Here is a 20,838-nt window from a genome sequence, read left to right on the forward strand (position 1 = left end):
AAGACGGGGAAGGCAGTGGCTGGATCCCTCTGCAGTGCCACAGCTGGAGGCACAGGGAATGGAGAAGGATGGTGGCAGGACTGGGATCGTTGTAGGCACTTGCTCACAAACCCGACCTGCCAAAACCTGTCCGTGGCGTGGCGTGATTTCTTGCAGAGCCGCATGGTTGCCTGTGGCCCCTGCAACATCACAAGGCCCCATCGCCCACAGCCGGGGCAGCTGCAGACCGTGGGGACCGGACCCCTCTGTGTGTCACTGCCAGGGTAGGCTCTGGTGGCAATACCCTGGCGGAGGTGACCCTGCGTGTGGCCGTCCTGGGCTCCGGGGCTGGGGGAGCAGCCAGAGGTGCCGTTGGGGAGGCTGCAGCACATCACTGGGGCTGGCGGCACATCTGCTGCAGGACCCCCATGAAATGTTGTGTGCAGAAGAGAGCTGGTCTGGGCCACATTAACGCTGTGTGACACTTGCTGGGCTGGCAAGGGGGATCATGCTCCTCTGGGGGGTGAGAGGGGGCTGTGGGTGCTGCACAGCTCCCAGGGAGTCTTATAGCTGTGTTGTCATCCCCCCCTGCCGGGAAACTCACCTTGCTGCAGCCAAAATCATCCCACAGCCCTGACATGTCTCCCCAGGGCAGCTGGCACCAAGATGCCAGCGAAGGGCTTTTGCTGCTTCTCTTAACCCTCAGCTCATCCCCAGGTGGGTGCTGCCCACACCGGGCACAGCCTGGCTATGGGGGCACATCCCAGGCTGTGAGCCCCCGCCGCTGACCTCGTCTTTGTCCTGGTGTGATGGAGGGGCCTCCGTGCTGCTGTTGCTGCTGCCCCGTGGGGCTGGGATGCGTCTCAGGGACCCCAAAAGGATGGGGGATAACGGAGGAGGAGCCCAACACCTGGCACCCGGGTGCCCCCGCGCTCAGGCTGAGTATGCTGCCTGGGTTGCTGCCCCACTGCATCATGCCACCAGGACCTGATCCTGCCTCTGCCCATCCCTGAAGCCTCAGGTTGGCTGTGGGAGATGGCAGCGGGAAGGGTCTCCTGCGGTGCCCCCAGGCCCAGGAGCCTCGCAGGGTCCCTCTGCGGCAGCATCGGCACTGGCACTGGCTGTGGGGTGCGGGCGCTCCCTTGCTGGGGATGCAGACAGGCACAGCCAGACGTTTACCAGTTATTTGAAGGCTCGTTTTATCGCGCATGGGAAGAGCCAACTTCAGCAGTTTTCGGCAGTTCCAGCAGCAGGGCGGCTCGCTGGTTTGTTGGAGGGATAAAGTCTCTGGCTCCAAAACTCCTGAAGCAGGGCTGGCGGGCGCTTTGTTTGCAAGGGCCGGTCTGGGTCTTGGCATGCATTCGGCTGATGCATGCAAACTCCAAATCTCCTTGCCAACAAACCCAACAAAGCGGGCGACTCGAATGTGAAAGCTAATGAAATAACTCCCCGACTTGGTGTTTGGGGAGACAAAGGCTGCGGCCGATCAGCTGACCTTGGTTTTCATTGGGTTTTAATCCAGCATTCTCGCTTTGAATCATGCTTTAACTATTTTGTAAATAGTTTTGGCACCATTCTTCTGCAGCTCGGTATAAATTCCACCTCTCGGGCCCAGCCCTTCACTGGCTCAAGCGGGTACTGGTATAACTGGTAAGAATTTTCTATTTATTGTCCTTCTTTGTCGTTGCCTCCTCCCGACCCCCACCACTGGAGCTCCCTCCCGCAGCGCCGGGCAGAGGCATGGACACGGCAGTGGGATGCGGGCACGCAGGGGGTGAGCCACGGGGACGGTCCTGTCCCTGCAGCCCAAACCGGGTGGCAGCTCAGGAGTATTGCCGCCCGGCCGTGGCTCGGTTTTTGTTTTATCGGGAATGACCCGTTTTCACCTGTTTTGGAGCCTGCTTAGACACGGGGGGGTCCTGCTGGGCTTGTGGACGAGGGTCCTTCGTAGGGGTGGCTGTGCCAGGCGGAGCTGGGAGGGCTCGGCGCCGGCGACCCTGCACATGCACACACACACACACATGCATGGCCAGGGTGGGCCGTGGGAGCCCCAGAGCTTCTCTCTGTCACCCTGTTCAGGCACCCATGTGGGACAGGGACTCCTCCGCTGTCGCTTGCTGGGCAGGAACAGTGGGAAAAGCCTCAGCTGCAGGGGCTGGGCTCCCCCGGGGAATGACTCGGGAATGCCCTGGGCACATGGGTCCCCTTGCTCTGGGCTGGAGACCCTTTGCAGGTCCCATCATGGGTGGTGATGCTGCGCTGGGACCGTCACCTGGGGTCCTCCACGAGCCTAGGGAGGTTCATCCTGTGAGCGAGTGGTGCTGAGCAGCCCTGAGCAGGGATTGGCCCTGGTGAACCCAGTCTGCGCCCGCCCTGCCGCGAGCCCGAGCCCCGGCACCCCTTTCTGTGGAACTCAGCAGCAAGGAGCAGCCAGCAGCCGGGCGCCGGGCAGGCTGTGGGGTACGGACGGGGGGCACGGATGAGGGGCTGTGAGCACAGTCCTGGGTGTGTCCTCAGTGGCAGCTTTTAACCTTCTGAGTTTTCCATCCAAGGGAGCGGACAACCAGCTTATGATGGCTTCCGAGCACCAAATGCCAGCCTCCAAGCAGCAGCAAGCCAGCTCCAAGGTCAGTGCGTGGGTTCTCCTCGTCTCTGTGGTGGGGCCGGGGCACCCTCAGCCTCGCTGAGCACCCAAATCATCCCCCTGGGATGTCCTGGGGCATCCACCAGGCTGGGAGCAGCTGAGCTGCTGCCATGCAGCCCCTCGCCAGCACCCCACAGCGCTCCCAGCTGGTGCTGAGCACCGCCGGCCGTGGTGCTGAGCTGTTTGCAGAGGGGCGAGGGGATGGGGGGCAGGGTGGGATATGCATGGGATTTTGTTGGCATCCCACAGCCCCGGTGCAGGCAGAGCGGGTAGGAATGGATCAACTCCTAATCTCCCGCCACCTCTGCAGACACAGCAGATCTGTCCCCCGCCGCCCCGCTGACCCATGAAATCTGTGCTGAGCTGGTGGCGCTCGGCCCCCGGGGCTGCCCTGGTGCCTTCCCCGTGTGTGCTGGGTGCCCTGCGTGCTGTGTCCCACCGGCGGCTGCGATGCTTGAGCCAGAGCCTGGGCTGCTCAGCTATTTGAAGCCTGGTGCGAGTGCAGGCATCCCTCTGCGAGCAGCACCAGGGCGCTGGGCTGGCGCCGGCCAGCTCAGAGGGATGGAAACATTGGTCCATGCTAGCAGACTTATTAAAAGCCACTGAAGTGCAGGTTTTGGGGGCCAGCACGAGGTCTGGGCTGCAGCAGATGTGAGGCCCTGCTGAGCCGGTGGCCGGGGACAGCGTGTGCCCCCCGCCCCGGTGCCGGGGGCGGCATGCCCTGCTCTGAGGCCCCTGCTCTCTTCCAGATCGCCATCTTCGAGCAGGAGAACTTCCAGGGCCGGTGCCATGAGCTCAGTGGTGCCTGCCCCAACCTGAAGGAAGCTGGCGTGGAGAAAGTGGGCTCCATCCTCGTGCACTCTGGACCGTACGTGCTGGGGGGGCTTGGGGGGCTGTGGCGGTGTGTGGGAGGGAGGTAGGGGCTGGGATGTGGAGGGGCTTTCCCCACTGCCGGCACCTGCACCGCACCCCAGATTTCACACAGCCAATGCTGCCGTGCTGCTTCCCCACCTCACCCCGGTGGGTGCCCGCTGCCAGGGGGTGCCAGCGGGTGAGCAGGGGGTGACAAGGTCCCCTGGGTGGGCTGGTCTCCCCCAGCCCTGCTCAGTGGGAGGGGAGCTGGAGGGGTGTGGGCATGGGCAGGGATCATGGCATTGCCCCCAGTTTGGTTTCCTTCCTTTCGGGAGCAGGGAGAGGCAGGGATGGCACACCCTCGGCAGTGTGTGGCGCTGCCAGCGGCACCTCCTCTCCCCATCCACCTGCTGACCCCTGCGTGCGCTCTTGGAGGGGGACTGTGCACCCCAGGCTGGGGGCTCTGGGCAATGGGGAGCCCCTGAAAAGCGCCTGGGGAAGCACCGGGGCAGGTTCCTTGCCTGCTCCCCGTGGCCGGCAGCGTGCTGCACCCGGGAACAACGGGGCAGCTGCGGAGCACCTCGGAGGAGCATAGCCCTGTCTGGGACGTGTGGGTGATCCCGTCCTCTACGGGTCCCCAGGGACGAAGGATGGGTGGTCACCACATCTGAGCATCCACGCTGGCAACGCTGGTGCTCCTGCGGTGCTGTTGCCAGCAGAGACCCAGGACTGGTTGTGCCGGGCCCTGTGCGCTGGACGGAGGCATTGCTCCACAGGCAGGGCTGCCTGCTTCCACCCTGGCACCACTGCCGGCACCTCACTGGGCACCAGGGTGCTCGATTCCATTTTCCAACAGGGAGCAGAAGGGCCTGCGCCCTGCTGGGGGGCATGGCTGGGAGCTCAGCCAAAGGGCGTTTGCTGGGGTCGCTGGCGGGGTGTCAGTCCCCATGCCGCTGCCCCATCTGAAGCTCGTCCCCTGTTCTCTTCCAGCTGGGTGGGCTATGAGCAGGCAAGCTGCAAAGGGGAGCAGTTTGTGTTTGAGAAGGGGGAATACCCCCGCTGGGACTCCTGGACCAACAGCCGGAGAAGCGACAGCATCACTTCCCTGAGACCCATCAAAGTGGTGAGAGCACCCAGACAGCCACTACCCACCCGCCAGACCAAGGTCTGCAGCCAGAAGTCTTCCCCAGCCTTCCCCCGCCCTCCCCAGCCCCGTGGGCGGAGGGGCACCCCCTCCTGCACACCCTCGCCCCAGCCCTCAGGGCCCAGGGAGCCAGTGGGGGGTCAGAGGGAGCGCGGGGATGGGGGCAGTGGCAGGTGACCCCAGAGCGGAGATGTCTGCTGGTAAGTCTGGCAGTGCCCGTGCGGGCACCGGCTCTCTGAGCTGGATGGAGGGATGTGAAGCACCCCTGGCATCGGTGGGAGTGGCGGCACACAGTGCCGGCCCCTTGCCTCACTTTCCCCATAGCCCTGGGCTTTGCTCCCCCTGCCCAGCCCCAGGTGCCAGTGGCTGCTGACACCCCGTTTCTGCTCTCCCCGCTGCAGGACAGCCAGGAGCACAAGATCGTGCTGTACGAAAACCCCAGCTTCACTGGCAAGAAGATCGAAATCATAGATGACGATGTGCCCAGCTTCCACGCACACGGCTACCAGGAGAAGGTCTCATCCGTGCGGGTGCAGAGCGGCACGTGAGTACCGGGGGCGGTGGGACCTGGGCGATGCCGGAGCATCGCACGGCTGAGCAGCCTTGGCTGTGCCGTGGTACGGGCGATGGTGCGTGACCCCCGTGCTTGCCTTGGCAGGTGGGTGGGATACCAGTACCCTGGCTACAGGGGCTACCAGTACCTGTTTGAAAAGGGGGACTACAAGGACAGCTCAGATTTTGGTGCTCAGCACCCCCAGATCCAGTCGGTCAGGCGCATCCGGGACATGCAGTGGCACCAGCGCGGCGCCTACCACCCCACCAACTAGAGCCCCCAGCCCGTGCCGGGGCGCAGGGAGCGGAGCAAACTTTCCCCCGGCCGCCGTTGTCCCCCTGCGGCCTCGCCTCCCGCCTCCCTCCGTGTGATGCACGCCGCTGCTGAAGCAACTGAATAAAGCTTGGAGTTTCAAAGTCCCGGCTCTGGCCCCTTCATTCCCGGGGGGGGGGGGGGGGCGCAGAGGGACCCCCGCCAGCGGGATGCCCGTCCTGACGCCGTGCTCCTGGGCGGGGAGGGGTCCCATTGCCGCACCCCCGATGCTCTCGGTACCACCCGCATCCCACCGGCCTCCCGGCCACCCGCTTCCCACCGGCCTCCCGTTGCCAGCAGCATCGCCGTGTTCACCAGCCGGCGCTGATAGTCCAAACTGCCGGGATGGGAGCTGCTCGCCTCCTCCGCGGCCAGCACCCCTGGGGGGGTCCGGCCCGATTGCGATGACTGCGGGGTTCAGCCCTGTCCTGGGGGGCACGGCCAAGGGTGAGCGGCTCCTCCGCAGCCATGCGTCCCGCTGTGGCCGGCAAAGGTGTCCCCGAAGCGCCGCGGTGCCACGGCGAATGCAACGACGGCTGGGGGGGGGGGGTTTGCCCTCCTAGTCAGGACACCTCCGAGCCAAATAATTGCTTTAATTATTAGGCATTGTAAGCTTTAATTAGAAATAACGCTTTGATTTAGCATTAATAACGCTAAAGAATGCTTTAACTATTTGCATCGTAAGCCGAGCGAAGGAAGCTGTCGAGTGCCGGCTCCCACAGAGGAACCGCAGCCTCCCCCCGCCCAGCGGCGGCGAGGCACCGGCACCGTCCTGGCAGCTCCGCGGCTCTGCCGGGGCTCGGTGCAGCGGCGGAGGCGGCGCGGAGGCTGCGGGGCCGGCCCGGGCTCGGTCCCCTGCGCCGGCGGGATGCGGCCGCGGCGGCAGCCGCTGCGTGTCACTGCAGCTTCGCGGCGCGGGGCGGCTGTGGGCGTGCGGGGGCCGGGGGGGGGGGGGGGGGGGGCTGCACCGGTAGGGGGGGGCCGCTTCCCAGCCCCCCCGTGGCGTGCACCCGATGGGACGCCCCGGGCCCTCCCCCCCCCCCCCCCCCGCCTCCCCCCCCCCCCGCACCCTGCGCCGGCTCCTGCCGCGCTCCTCTCCCGTGCGCCGCAGCTCCCGGGGAGCGGGGAGCCGGCTGCAATGTTTTGGCGTGACCACCAGCAAACCCGGGAATCTGGGGGGAGATGGGGGCGCACAGCCCTCCCCCCCGTCGGCTCCCACGCGCGACCGCCCCGGCGGGCGGTGTTTTGCCCCCTGAATCCTCCACGTTTGAGAGGCCTTTCTGCTGTGCTCAGAATGACTGAGCCCGGCATAAATCAGCGGTTTGGCGAGGCCCAGCTCTGCCGGGCGATAATCTGAATTAATCATTTGCCAAATGTTGCTGTGAAATGTCAGCTCCTCGGCGAGTCGTGCTTTGGCAGCGTGCTGCCACGTCGCCTCGACCGAGCCGCTTGCCTGTGAAAATCTGTGCGTTTCCCTCAACAGGGAAAATTCAGAATGATCCCAGACCTGCAAATTTCTTGTGAAAAATAGGGTTTTAATGAAAGTAGTGACACACACCCCTCTGTGCTGCTGATGGGCGAGCACGGGTGTTTGGCTGTGAATTGTCCGTGGGAAATGGCGTCTTCTGGGGGTGCAAACTGCTAAAATCAGCAGTGAGGCAGAGAGCAGAGACCTGCAGTCCTTGCAGCCGGGGACCGGGGCAGCGCCCTCGGGGACCACGGAGCCCAGCTGTGAGCGGCGGGGGGGGGGGGGGGGGGGGGGGGGGGGGTCCTGGGGGAAAAGCACCGAAAGCAGAAGAGGAAAATGTGAATGAGCCCAGAGGCGGCTCGTCTGGGACTTGTCGAGGGAATTTCCTCATCTGGCAGCTGGTTGCACTCGGGTGGGTGCCCTCAGGTCACCTCGATGCAACTTCAGCTTTGCTGAGGTGGGTTTTTCCACTCTCTGACCCCAGGCTGCTCCCTGGGGCATTAGGGGCCACGGCGCTGCCCCAGGTGTCCATGGCAAGGGGACTCGGTGGTGCCCTGACGCCCCGGGGTCCTGCCCGGCAGCATCACCTCTCCAGGATGGCAGTCCTCGTTGCTGGCCCCATGTTTTCATGGCCTGAGCCAGAGATGGGAGGAAACAGAGTGGCCGCGGCATGAGCAGGACCTGGCCCCCAGCCGGATGCTTTGCACTGGCAGGTGGGCTGCACCCCGCTTGCCACGGGGCGATGGCAGTGCACTGGAGCGGGTGGCTTCTGCAGGGGCTCACGTAGGAGGAGACGTGTTTTCCTGACCGAGTGAGGGCTTCTGATGTGGCAGCTGCTCCTGTTCTGACTCATAGTTGCTCACCGGCAACCCCAGCCCCAAAACCTGCCAAAGGAAGTCACATCCCATCCTGAAACGGTGCTGCTGGGTGTCATCCGCAGCACAGCCCATGCCCCCACATGCAGCCGTCCTTGGCTGGGCTGGAGAGGTGCCGGGACAGAGTACCACATTCCTCGCCTTGCCCCTGCTGCCCATGGAGGGGCACCGAGCCGCAGGGATGGCAGCCAGACAGCTGCATGGCTCCGTTGATCCCTGTGCCACTGGGCACCACGGCTGCCAGCTGGGACCGAGCACGGACATGCTGCTGGCAGGTCCCCAGCTCTCTTCTCAGGTGGGAGCTGCATTATTCCCTAGTCAGCCTCCCAGCATCACTGCTGTTCCCCGCTGCTACGAGCAGGGAGAGCTCCAGAGAGAGCCACTTCCCCATCTGGTTGCATTTTTAAGCAAACGCAGATAACAAATGTGAGGCCATCTGCCCGGCAATGCCGGCAACCCAGGCGGGGTGGGCAGATCTCCCAGAGGCATGATCTCAGTCGAGAGAGGCAAAGAGCCGGGTCTGGTCTGGGGAAGGCGAGCAGAGATTCTCCATGTGCTGTCACCCAATGTCACCAGGGCAGAGCCGGGTCTCTGGTCTTGTGTCACCCTGTGCCAAACGCCGAGGTGGGAGCTGTCAGATGCCGGTGCATGGTCAGGACCCAATGGGGCTCTGGGTGTCACCCAGCTTGCCTGGCGGCTGCCGGCACCACTCAAGAGGTGATGGCGTGAACAACCGTTGCACCTTCTGCGCTGGTCCCTGGCTGTGGCACCCACCCACGAGGCTGGTGGGATGGGGGGGGGGCAGAGGACAGGGCACCCCACTAGCCCCTGCCCCAGCTATGGGGTGGCCGCACCATGGGAGCAGGGAAAGCTGGGGTTCAGCTCTCGAGGAAGCAATGCTGCAGGCACTGCTGTTAGCTGTGGAGCCCTCCTGGTTCTCCTCTTACAGGGATTGTTTTTCAGCCGCTTATGGGTTTCCCAGAGGTTTGGATCCACCACCCAGGAGCGTGGGGCTGGAGAAGGCAGCATGGGCTTCTCGCTCCGGCTTGGTGTCCTCCTCCGGGATGTTTCCTCCCTTTGCTCCCTATTCCCTTTTCCTTTTGGAGAAACCATAGAAGTGGTAGGACCCGGGTGGGGGAGAGAAATCTGAGACTAGGAGGCTGTTCAGCTCAGCAGACAGCCAAATAGCAAGAGCCACTGATCGGCACCTGAAGCTGAACAAACCGAGCAGAGGAGCGAGGGCTGGGTTTGAGGGTGAAGGCAATTAATCTGCGTGAGAAGTACCCTTGGCTTCGGGGGGATTCACCACCATTGGAAATGTCACCGCCGAACCGAGTGTTTCGGGAGACGTGGTCACCCGAAAGGCGCAGCTCCTCGGCACGGCTGAGCAGACGCCGTCGCTGGCTGGGAGAGAAATGTGCTGGGAATTTTTTTTTTTTTTTTTTTTTAATTTTAAAAAAAATTTTATTCAGAAGCACAAGATCGCCTCCGTCCCACGCGAGCTGCGGAGGTGCCATCTGGCACGCTGCTATCCTGCCGCTCGCCTCCCGCCCCCCTCCCCCCCCGGCACGGCCGCCTGCCGCAGCGGCTCGGTGCCCCCGGCCGCCCCAAACTGTGCCTCTTGGACCTTCTCCCTCGCCGCTGCCCACCAGGCCTCGCTGCCGGCGGGGCGGCGGGGGGAACAGCAGGCGCTGTCAGCGGCGGTAGCTGGTGATATTTCAGCGGTCCCACGGCTCTGCCGGTGGGTGGGTGGTTTTGCTGTCATGCCAATAGACGGGAGAGCTAAAGCTGTTCTCCAGACGGGCAAACTATTTTTTTTCACCCGGAAAATACTACGGGGGAGCTCAAACCCCATTGCCACTAACCACACTGGGTTTCAGCCCCCTCGGATGGCCGGTTCCTCTGATGCCCGCGGTGGCTGGGGCACGTTCGGTGCTTGCGGGAGCTGCAGGTGCCATCGGGCAGTGGGGATCCCCTGGGACCCTCTGCAGGTTAATCCCCCCCCCCCCGAGCACCGGGAGCCCGGGCTGTGCCCGCGGGCCGGAGGCAGGAACGGGTGCTGGCTGCAGGGGAAAGCGCAGCAGCAATTTGCCACGGAGTAATTCATGCCAGAAGAAAAATAATGCAAAACCCTGGCTAAATCGCATCCGAGATTTAGGTGCCTTTTCCTTCCTATTTTATTTTTCAATTTGAGCATCGGCCATTGTCTGTCCTTGGAACGTGCCTTCATGGGAGACCGTGTCTGGTGTGGGATGGGCTGGCTGGAAGGGAGGAAGCAAGTGCAGTGAAAAAGAGATGTGAAAATGCTTGTGAGCTCACGCTGGCTTTCCTTCGCGTTCCCACTGTGCCTGCTGAGCCCAGCGGCAGCAGCTGGGTGAATCCCTCTTTGTGTGCAGGGTGCCGACGCCCTGGGAAACATGCCAAGGTCGGGGAAATCATTGGCTAAAAAACAATAGTCTTGAAAAACACGAAATGTTTATTCTTAGTCGTAGTAGGGTAAGTTCTATTTTATCTGCAACCTGGATACTTTGGGTATTGAATGCGCCTTGCCAACTGTTAGGGGTTTACTGCGGGTTTCACAGATTTTTGTCCTTTGAAAATTATTGTTATTGTTGCGTTTAATTCTCCAGCTTCTGGAGCCATGTGATTACATGAGATTCTTAGCTTCAATTTTTTTTTTTTGTCTTCTTTGAATTAAATTGAGCCTCTAGCCTCATGTTTGTGCATACACTCACAGACCCTAGCCACAGATGCTAAAGGCTTAAGAAAGGAAGGAAAAATAAGCAGGAATCCAGCATGTATTATTAAAGTCTTGTGGTTTTCAGGGCAGATTTGTGATTTATCAATGCTCAGCTTTGGCATGTGGAAAAGTAATCTCACCTCTGACTAATGTGAAAGCTGGGACAAGAGTGAAACAACCTGGCGTTATTTCTCCAGCCGAGAGAGGAGCCTCTCCCCGCTTCGTCGAGGGACACCGGGCTTCTGCTTTCCCCGGGGCGATGGGGAGCAGCGGGGCTGGATGCTGAGCTCCCAACAGCTGCTGCTGCCTTGGTTTTCCCCCTCTTCCAATTAGAGAAAACATCTGGGGAGAAAAAGCAGCCGCTGTGAGCGAGGGGACCTGCTGCGTGGTGGGTCCCTGCCAGTGGCCTGGCACCACGCTCGCTGGCAGAGCTGGGGGGGCAGGAGGGGGTACATCAGGCACTGGCACCGTGCCGCACAGCCCCGGCGAGCAGAACATCCCTGCTTGGCTTGTCTTTATAAAATCACCTCTGTTTACAGTGACCAGTTTTTAATGCTCATATGTGAAGGGTGTGTGGGGCTCAAGTGATTTTTCCGTTTCAGGCTCTGAATGCCGCAGCCAAAACACGGGATTAGAAGTGGAAAGGAACTAAGCCAGGACTGATGGCTGCTGGACACCGGCACAGGACCTGTTAGCGTTGCTGGACTGCTGCCAGCCTGCAGTACGGCTTCTCCCATCTTACAGGGGGCCGTGCGGGTCAGCGGAGAAAATCTCTAATATTTACAGGCAGAGGTAATATCAGGTCCTGTCCAGCAACTGGTGAGACAAATGCGCCTCGATCACCTCATGGTACCCAGAGCTCTGTGCTGCGCCGGGAACAGATGACCCGAGCTGATGGATGCTCTTGTCCAGAATGTCAGGCTCCCATTTGCTTTCCTGCTGCTGTTTTTGTTCCTAACATTAGCGCAAAGAGGGAGAAAAAGGAAGGAAAGAAAGCTTTACAGCTTCCTAGGCTTCTTTCAGCAAGTAAAACTCCTGTCCAGTTGAAATGCTTATTAAGAAACATCACTTCTTCAAAGGCCAGAATTGGAAACAGCCACATGGAGACATAATGGGATTAAAATGTATGAGGGGATTATAGCAGTGGTAAGGGCTCAGCGACGCTGCTCCTGCCCCATGCACTACAGTTGGTCTCTTGGCGTGTTTTTCCCAGCGCTTGATTGTGAACCACTCAGGACAAAACCAAAACGCTTTAATAATACGAAAAGCCAAAGGCGTGCGCCGGGAAATAAAGAGTGGGCTGCAGCCGAGGGTGAGGAGCCCCCTGCGCATGGCTGCAGCACTCAGCCCCCGGCCCCCCCAGCGCAGGGGCTGCAGACACCCTTGTGCCATACTCTCCTGTGGGACGGGGCTTTGCATCGAACGGCTTTACCCAAACACATCTGAAAAAAGAAAATGTTGTCTTTCCCTCCGGGCGAGTGGCCAGGGCAGCCCTGATTGCTTCCTCATCCCGCCGCAGCCGACAATTAAACCCCAGCGATCGCCAGCAAACGTGGCATGACCCATCCATTGTACCCACGCACTCCAACCTGGTATCAGCGCTGCCGCCTTTGTACAGAAAATAGCAGCTCGAGGTGGGTAATTGGAATACGAGCAGCCAATGCCATTATATAATTTGAGGCTGTAAAAGCCAGCGGCGGGGTCTCACTTTCAATGTCAACATGAAAGGCAAAGAAACTATTTTCAGTGATGTAAACTCCCGGGCAGCAGAAGTGCCAATTAGGAAACATCTGTTCCTCGTAGTCCAGGCAGACTATGAGCAACCACATGGCAACATAATGGGATTAAAATATATCACCGGATTATGTTAGTGCTGCAAAGATCAGATGCTGTGGATGTTCTTATGAAATCGGGGGAAAAAAAGGAAAAACAGATTTCTCGCTTCAAGGCTGGACATAACCTTTTTTTTTTTCTTTTTTTTTATTTCTTAATTTGTGTCTTACATAACAGGCAGGAGCTGGTGCCATACCTTTTCTCTGTACGGTTCAGTTCATCTAAGAAGACAGCCTGTGCTGAGCTGAGTTTAAGCAATTTTAGATGAAATGGCCACGTGAGCAGCTTGGTCCCTCCCGGTCCCCGGGCGCTGCCTCGCGGCCGTGGCTGCACGGTGGGAGGCTGCAGCCCGTGTGAAATGGTGACTGTCCCCTCTGCCACCTCTGTGCGGCCTCTGCTCCCGCTGGTGGCTCTGGAAGGTGCGGCATGAGCAGGATTCGGTCCCTGGGGTAGAGCAGTGCCTTGTGCAAGAGTCAGGAATCGAGCAGCGGTGGGAGGCTCGTGCAGGAGTGGGGCCGTGACTGCGAGCATCCCCAGGGTGCAGCAGCGAGAGGCTCTTCCCCTCAGGCTGTGTCCTCCGCTCGTAACATTTGGCCTGTAGAAGGACACTGAGTGAAGCATTAGGAAGGAAGAAATTCAAGGCAGGGAGAGAAAGATGATCAGAGCAAGAGAGAAACCTGCATTGTATCCCGTGCCCCCCAGCTCTCAGCCCACCTGCCCCACCCTGCACATGGGGCCAGCCCGGGGCTCCCCCGCCGGTGGGACCCTGAGCACGGCTTGGCTGGTTTGGGACTCCCCATCCCTCCCGCACCACAGCCAACCCACCACGAAAGGGTTTTGCGCAGCGGCAAGCAGCGATTTCCAGCCATCAGACACTGCGAACCCAGCAGACAATAGGGACATTCTTCAGAAAACCATACAAATAACACAGAAATGCACACACTATTTTGGGATGCTCATATGCTCTAAGGCAAATGTCATTTATATGTAACATCCATTTAGGGAGCCGAGTAATGAAGTCATGCATCATAAGGAGGGAACCGCTCGCTTAGCAACCTTCCCATCGCATGACGTCTTCCTCTGCAGGACAGGATTGCTCCTTCGACAGCAAGGAAAACAAAATGCTGCTCGCAGCTGCTATAAGAGGCATTTTTAATTGAAAGACACACCAGCTCCCATTAACATCAAATTCTTGATTCGGGCTTGTACCCCGAGTTAGACCCCAGGCAGCCTTTGTGCTACGAGGGGCGGTTTGGGTCCTGCTAGCTTCTGACTTACACCAGCACATTCGTGTGCTGCCTTCCTGATGGCTTCCTCTGCTCTTCTATGGGTGGAAAGAAGCTGGGGCTTGGTGGGGGCGGGGAACAGTTTTGGGGACTGAACGGGAGAACTGCGATTTCAGTTCCCATTGAGAGCTGCTGAGCGCTGCAATGGCTGGTGGAAAATGCAGCAGCATCAGTTATGGGACGTGCAGCTATGAAACCCTCCTGGCATTTTGTTCATGAAAAGCATCTTTGGAGAAGCAGACTGAAAACCAGCCCCTGCTCTCTGCCGGTGCTGCTTGTGCCTCTGCAGATTTTGGCCGTGCCGTGCCACGCGTGGAGGCGAGCAGGCGCAGGGGTGTTCTGGGTGCTCTGGGTGCACTGAGTGTACTGGGTGTGCTGGGTGTGCTGGATGTGCTGGGTGCTCTGGATGCGCTGGGTGTGCTGGGTGCTCTGGGTGTGCTGGGTGCACCGTGTGTGCTGGGTGTGCTGGGTGCACTGGGTGTGCTGGGTGCTCTGGGTGTGCTGGGTGTGCTGGGTGCACTGGATGTGCTGGGTGCTCTGGGTGCACGCTGGCAACAGGACGGCAGGAGGGAGAGGACGGCTGTGTCACATGGGGGGGAGTGTCTGTCCTGGCTCACTCCAAGGTTTCTGGATGATAAGCAATTAAGGGAGAGAGATTTACAGAAGATTAAGTCAGAAGACAAAGTCCATTATCTGCCGAGATGAGCTCCAAAGGAAGAGGCCGTGCTGAATGGGAAAGTAGGATGCTTTAACTGTTAAAGTCCCTTTCGACACTGATCTGGTGTCTGAAGGACAGCGGCTCTCTTCCCGCGGGGATGGTGGCCGCTGCAAGGATGCCGGCACAGGGACCCCAGCAGGTCCACGCGCTGCCTTTCCCTTGCCACTGTAATGGCATTTCGGTACCTGAATTAGCCCCGATTCTCTTATAACAGCCTGGCTGCATGAGAAGTGTGAGCATATGTGATTGCAATGCTTGGTTTAAGCACTCTGTTCACCTGTTGTGTGCAATGTGCCTGCCACGCTGGAGCTCTCACACAGCGAAAGCAACATGAAAGGTGTTATTTGCCGAGTTTGTGATGCATGCGCCTACACAACAACAGTAATTAATAACTTGCATTTTCCTGTGTGTTTTAGAGGCATTTGGTCCTTCTCTGCCCTACCCAAGCAGAAAGGAGCTTGTTGCTTTTAGTGTTTAATTGAAACAAGTATCTTTTCTACATCCCATCTGGGTTTGATTTGCTCTTAGTGCAGTGCATGGTAACGACTGCTTCTTTTAGAGGACAAACTAAATTGTCCTGTAGGACAGGAGCTTTTCACCAGGGCCACGGGTCAAGCTGAGCTAAAGATGCTAAATCCATGTGAATGCATTTTCGCAGAAAGATGCTTTTGAGGTCACGACATTTTATTCACTGTGGTTTTTTGACATGCAAATCTGTCTACGAATTGTGCCCTTTCTCCCCGGGCAGGCCGTCTTTGGGATGCTGCAGCTATTTGCCCGGATGCGTCCAAGGACCCATCCACGGACAGTCCTGCCGCCAGCTCCCGTGCACCCCTGGGCAAGGCAGCCTCATTGGAAACATGTTTCCTCAGCTGTGAAATGAAGATAATTTACTGGTTTGCTTTACAAGGGCACTGAGAGGGTAGATTAATTGTTTGGCATATGGGGACCACAGATAGGATGGGTTACGATCTTGCAAATCCTTCTGCTTCATTGTTACGCACAGTGCAGCAGGAGCACAGCTTCGCACCGTGGCGATGGTGGGCTCCTTGCCCCTGCAGACCTTTCCTGCAGCGTCGCTCCTGAGCAGGCAGCTATGGACTCGGGTGCTGGCACGAGGGCAGAACCAGCATCCCGGGGACGGCATGGCCGGTGGCTCTGGTGGCCTCACGCCTGGCCCGCAAAGGGCAACCCAGTCTCCAGCATCCGCACGCAGGGCGATGATGCAGCCATTGCTGCCCGCCGGAGGCACCCGCTGCCACACGTACCTTTGGTGTCTGGGTTAAACCTAGCACCTAGAACCTGAAAATCTGCTTAAGGGAAAGCTGACATAATTCTGTGTGTGGCCAGGATGTGCGCTGCGGAGCAGGGGCAGATCCCTCCCTGCTCTCCTGCTAATCCGAGGCAGGTTCCCATGGACGGTGCACCGCAGGCTTTACGCACAGCTGGTATAGTGGGAGGCCCCTTTGCACCATCCTACAGCCGACGAGAGAAAAAAATCCTCTTATGGGATGATGTCAGGTGCCTGAAGATGGGAAGCAGATGTCCCCGAAATGGCCAGCCTGCCCGCAGCCCCAGGCCCTTCCCCGCAGCAGCTTTGCCTTGTTAGTCCCTGGGGGCGCGGGACCTGAGCCACACTGCATGGTCTTGCTCCCTGCTGGCTCCTTCCCCGGTACGGATGATTTCCCGAGCATCCCCTTGCCCTGCTGCCAACACCAGTCCCTTGCCATCCCTGCGGTGAGCTGTGCCCCCGCTTTGCTGGCCCATCAGCTTGCTGAGGCACTCCTTCCCCTCGCTCCGTGCCAGTCCTGGGGATGTTTGCTGCAAAATCAGGAAGTTTTGGGGAAAGGCAGCACACCTGCCCATGCTGGGCACAGCAGCACTGCGCAGCTCCTCTGGGACCTGGGTGCTACCGACACCAAAGTAAGTTATCACTGTCACCTCCTACCAAACTGGAAAAGGCAGTAATTAAGACTGCTGAGCACACACGTCTTCCAAAATTACCTCATTTATTCAGAGAATCAGATGCCGCAGTCTTTCATGGCTTCTTGCAAGGCTTGGATCTTGTGGGATGCGAGGCTATTAATAGGAACCAATCCTTCCCCTTCTTCTCCAGACTAAAGGGAGAAGAATTCAAACAAGGGCCTGTTGTGATAGAAGTACAAATAAACTCCATGCCATTTTGTTCCCAAGCTGGCAGTGAATTCCTGCCGCTTCACCCAGTGTTTCTGGTGGGGTTTGCCTGTGTTAGGACTTGATCCGCAGCACCTGGGGTGTCCTGGAGCAGGGTGGCCAAGGCAGAGGGGCAGCCCGCGGCACACTGTGCTGTCACAGGACACGGAAAACACCAGGTTGGTTTTGTTTAGCAGAGAGAGTTGTTTTCTCTCACTGAAATAGGGAGCGATGCAGCCAAGTAGAAAAATTAACAGCATAGTGGCTGGCTCAGGCAGAACGGCGTGATTTCCCTTCTGGTTTCCTCAGCAGGCTCGGAGGGAGGACTTTTCCCATGTAGGTTTTAAACACAACATCCAGAGAGGGGGAAAGGACGGCTGGGACATAGGCAGTGAGGAGCAGGAGGCTGGGGCAGCCTGGCTTTCCCCCGTGTCTTGCTTCCTCCATCTGCAGCCGATGGAGATGAACCTCCTTCCACACCTCTTTATTTGTGGGCACGATGGCTGGTGCTGCAGGCAGAAGGCATCCCCTCCCGCTGGCCAGGAGGCTCTTGCCTCCAGCAAGACGTCAGTGGACCAGCAGCGAGGGCAGCAGCTGAGCAGGGCCAAGCCAGCAGCACCCGGGGCTGCATGCGCCGGGGGGGATGCTGAGCCGCATGCCTCGGCTCCGCTCTGCCCAGACCAAGCGCAAGCTGCCAGGCTGGAGGAAAGGGGACATCCTGACTGAAGCGCTGCTGGAGGCATGCGCGCTGGCACCGGCGCTCCACACCCTGGTCCTGGGCGAGACGCTGACGCCTGGCTGTCGGTGCCACGTAGCTTCTGGTGTCAGAGCGCGGCAGAGCTACCCCGTCCTCGCCCAGCAACAGGGGATGTGCCAGCTCGGGGGTGGCTTGGCCATGGGGGACCGCGACTGCAGCTTCTGAAACCGTGCACCTTCCAGCTGACACTGCTGTCGTCTGTGGTGACATCAGGCGCCCAGGGCCAGCTCGGAGACCAGACATGTGATATTGGATTCGGGTGAATGATCAGCCAGGGCAGCAAATGCCAACTGGTGTGGAAATAGACTTTGCGTACAAAAAGCCAGGGAGGAGAAATAACTAGAAAGCATTTCCCACATAACTAGAATTGTTTCCAAGGAGCATGTTTTAAAGGTTTTCTAGCAGGCTGGCTTGGCTGGCTCGTTGCAGGCAGCCTTGCTGGCACTCCGGGGGAATTTCAGAGAAGCGGCGCTGGAGCCCCGCACCCTCCGGCTGCCAACCTGCTCCCACTGCGCCTGGTGCATTCGGCATCGCCCCGGGGCTGCCGCCATCCAGAGCGAGCCCCGCGCCTTCCCACTGCCTGCCCGAGTTAATTGTGTTCTTCTGATATACTCCTGCAACGGGCAGCAAAACCACCCTGGAGATGAGGGCTTTTATTTTCAGCACTGCATGATTTACCTTCCATAAGATGTTGTGACAGAATCTGAATTAACTTCTGCCATTTCAATATCTGCACAGTTGTCAGTTTTTCTCCTTCTGTTCCTCAAAATTTATAGCTAAATTAGTCAATTATTGATTTTTTTTCTTTTCCTTTATCAAGTTACATTCAAGCCAGACCGTGGAACAGTGAATGCTCAATGGTTCCCTCTTGACATCTGTTTGTCTAATCAGTCTGTACAGGGAAAATGCTTCTTTAATGCCGGCTGATATTAGCTCTCCCATATAGTGCTGAAGGGGGACTCTTTTTAGGGCTTTAAGACATTTGCTGTTTCAGTCCTCATTGGGTTTATTTGCTTGAAACTGTAACAACATACGCTGTTGTTTTTAAATCAGGGAGTTCTTGAAGATGGGTCAGTTCTGAGCTGGGCAAAGGACAGCACGAGTGGAGGAACCGGGGGGGGGGTCCTCTGCAACCCCAGGACGGGGGTGGTGGTGTCTGTGGGGGTCACTGCCCCACCTCTCCTGGCTCTCATCAGGCACCTCTAACCCCATGGACAGGGCTGCAACGAGCCTCTCCAAGCAAGGTCTGAGCGACATGCTGCATCCATATTGTGATGGAGCTGTAAGGAGAATCAAGGGTGGAGATTTAGGTGTAAAAATGGCTCGAACTTCTCCTTGGTCCCCTCCTGCCCCGTGACAATTCAAGCAGGGCAGCCCTCCTTGCAGAGGAACACAGGGTGGGTGCAAGTGGCACCAGGTGATGCTGCTTAAGGGGCAGAATCAGGGCTGGAGATTAGTCTAGATCCCCAGGTAAGCCTTTCTCCTGCAGCAGTAACAGTGGGTGTTTCAGTGCCACCAGTGTCGTTCCTGTGCCTCAGCTGGTTACCCTGGGCTGGGCTGGTTTTGGTGTGGTGATGCCGGCTCTGCAGTCCTGGCTCGTCCAGCAGCTGCTCTGCACGGGGGATGCTGCTCCTGCGCTTTTTACACTTGCACTGGCCAGGTCAGAGGCATGCTTCTTTTTTCAGATGTGTGCATGGCGGGGAAGAAAGCTGTTTTATCACCGTGCTCAGTTTTAGTAACATTCCTAGGCATACTGTGAAGAGGTTACAGCCAGCTCTGCCAACAGTGTGAGAGCACTGGGCTGCGGGCTGGAGGGACAGCAAAAATACAGCCCATGGGAAGGGACCGATGGCTCTGCACAGCAGTGGGTCCATGTCACAGCTGGGAGGGAGAAGTTGTCTGGCACTCATGTTTTCAAGGAAAAGCTTTATTTTTTTGCCATGCCTGTGGAGCTAGCAGTGGTCGTTCAGGTGCTAAGATCGTTTTTACATTTGACCTCTGTGGGTGGCCTCAGGTGAGGGTCTCTCAGCACACAAATGTCCCTGTTAACTCTCCATTTACAGCTCAGTTATAAGCAAATAAATGAATTGACTTTAATAACCGTTCTTTCCAGTAAATGATTTGGCTCAGCCCATAAGGCTTGGATTTGAACCTTCTGCTGGGAAGCCACAAATGACTTCTGGTTCTCAATATAAGCAAACAAGTGTGATCTCCTGCTGCAGAGAATCCAGCACAGGGAGCGCTGCGATTTCGGTCCGGCCACCGGTCCCTGGGAACCCCTCGGGTCCTCGGCCCTGGTCGTAGCACACCCTTTCCATGACAGGTTTATGCCAACCTGCCTCACCACCAGCATCGCATCCTGGGGAAAGCAGAGCGCCCTGCACCTTTGGAGATGCGCAAGAGCTGGCTTTCTCATCCCTTAGGCTGGGTTTTTCCCATTCAGCTGGAGGACAAAACCAAAACATGTTGAAGTTATCCACACACCCCCCTCCAGGAGGGATCCGTGCCATGTTAGTAGCTGTTCAGGTGTGCCTGCTGTTTTGGCTTTTCTGTGTGTCTTGTTGGAGCTGGTCCCCCTTATTTGTTGGGCAGAGGAAGGGCTGATTTCTTTGCCCAGCAATGGAGATACCTGTGGGAGAGGTGGGAAATCGCACCCTAGCTCCAGGCTGGAGTTGGAGCAGAGGGAGCTGAACCAAGGAGGGCAGGGAACCGAAGCCTTGTGACCTGGTTTCGGCAGGGATAGAGTTAATTTCCTTCCTAGTAGCTGGTACAGTGTTTTGGATTTAGGATGAGAACAAAGTTGATAATGCACGGATGTTTTAGTTGTTGCTAGGTAATGCTTACACTAGCCAAGGACTTTTCAGCTTCCCATGCTCTACCGACTGAGAAGGCTGGAGGTGCACAAGAAGCCGGGAGGGGGCACAGCCAAACTGACCAAAGGGACATTCCATACCATGGGACGTCATGCTCAGTACAGAAACTGGGGAAAGCTGGCCGGGGGGGACGCTGCTCAGGGACTGGCTGGGCATCGGTCGGCGGGTGGTGAGCAATTGTACTGTGCATCACTTGCTTTGTGTATTATTATTATTATCATCATATTATTATTATCGTTTTATTTCAATTATTAAACTGTTTTTATCTCAACCCACGACTTTTTCTCACTTGTGCTCTTCCAATTCTCTCCCCCATCCCACCGGGTGGGGGGGAGTGAGCGAGCGGCTGCGTGGTGCTCAGTTGCCGACTGAGGTTAAACCATGACACCTTGTTTCTCTCTGTGCCATTTCGCTATTGACTCGCACCCGAGCCTGAGAAACCCTTCCTGTTCAGCCCGTGTTCTTCTGCAGGAAACTTCTGTGTCAATGAATGGGCAATTTTAATTTGTGTTTAAAATCTTGTCATGGTTTAACCTGGCAGGCAGCTAAACACCACATAACCATTCGCTCACTCCCCCCCTGCAGTGGGATGGGGGAGAGAATCGGGAAAAAAAAAATAAAATTTGTGGGTT

The 20,838-nt window shown here is 58.2% G+C and overlaps 1 protein-coding gene across 2 annotated transcripts; it reads left to right on the top strand.

Annotated features, from left to right (window-relative positions):
• Positions 1-2,549: 2,549 nt before the first annotated feature.
• On the top strand, positions 2,550-5,446 carry CRYBB2 (crystallin beta B2). Of its 2 annotated transcripts, none has more exons than XM_076352616.1 (5): positions 2,550-2,606; positions 3,373-3,491; positions 4,466-4,598; positions 5,021-5,163; positions 5,278-5,446. In XM_076352616.1, exons 1-5 carry the CDS (start codon positions 2,550-2,552, stop codon positions 5,444-5,446), a joined length of 621 nt encoding a protein of 206 aa, XP_076208731.1. The 2 variants fall into 2 exon arrangements, with proteins under 2 accessions (XP_076208731.1, XP_076208732.1); XM_076352617.1 differs by having other exon boundaries at positions 2,553-2,606; positions 3,355-3,491.
• The last annotated feature ends 15,392 nt before the right edge of the window (positions 5,447-20,838 follow it).

The sequence above is a fragment of the Aptenodytes patagonicus genome, chromosome 15 (genome assembly GCF_965638725.1).
Source record: "Aptenodytes patagonicus chromosome 15, bAptPat1.pri.cur, whole genome shotgun sequence".
NCBI lineage: Eukaryota > Metazoa > Chordata > Aves > Sphenisciformes > Spheniscidae > Aptenodytes > Aptenodytes patagonicus.

Excerpts from the sequence above, each read along its gene's own strand:
- CRYBB2 (XM_076352617.1), top strand. The coding sequence starts at position 2,553 with ATGGCTTCCGAGCACCAAATGCCAGCCTCCAAGCAGCAGCAAGCCAGC. Across the intron at positions 2,607-3,354 it reads AGCAGCAAGCCAGCTCCAAG|GCCCCTGCTCTCTTCCAGAT; the intron begins GTCAGTGCGTGG and ends CCCTGCTCTGAG. Across the intron at positions 5,164-5,277 it reads GTGCGGGTGCAGAGCGGCAC|GTGGGTGGGATACCAGTACC; the intron begins GTGAGTACCGGG and ends TTGCCTTGGCAG.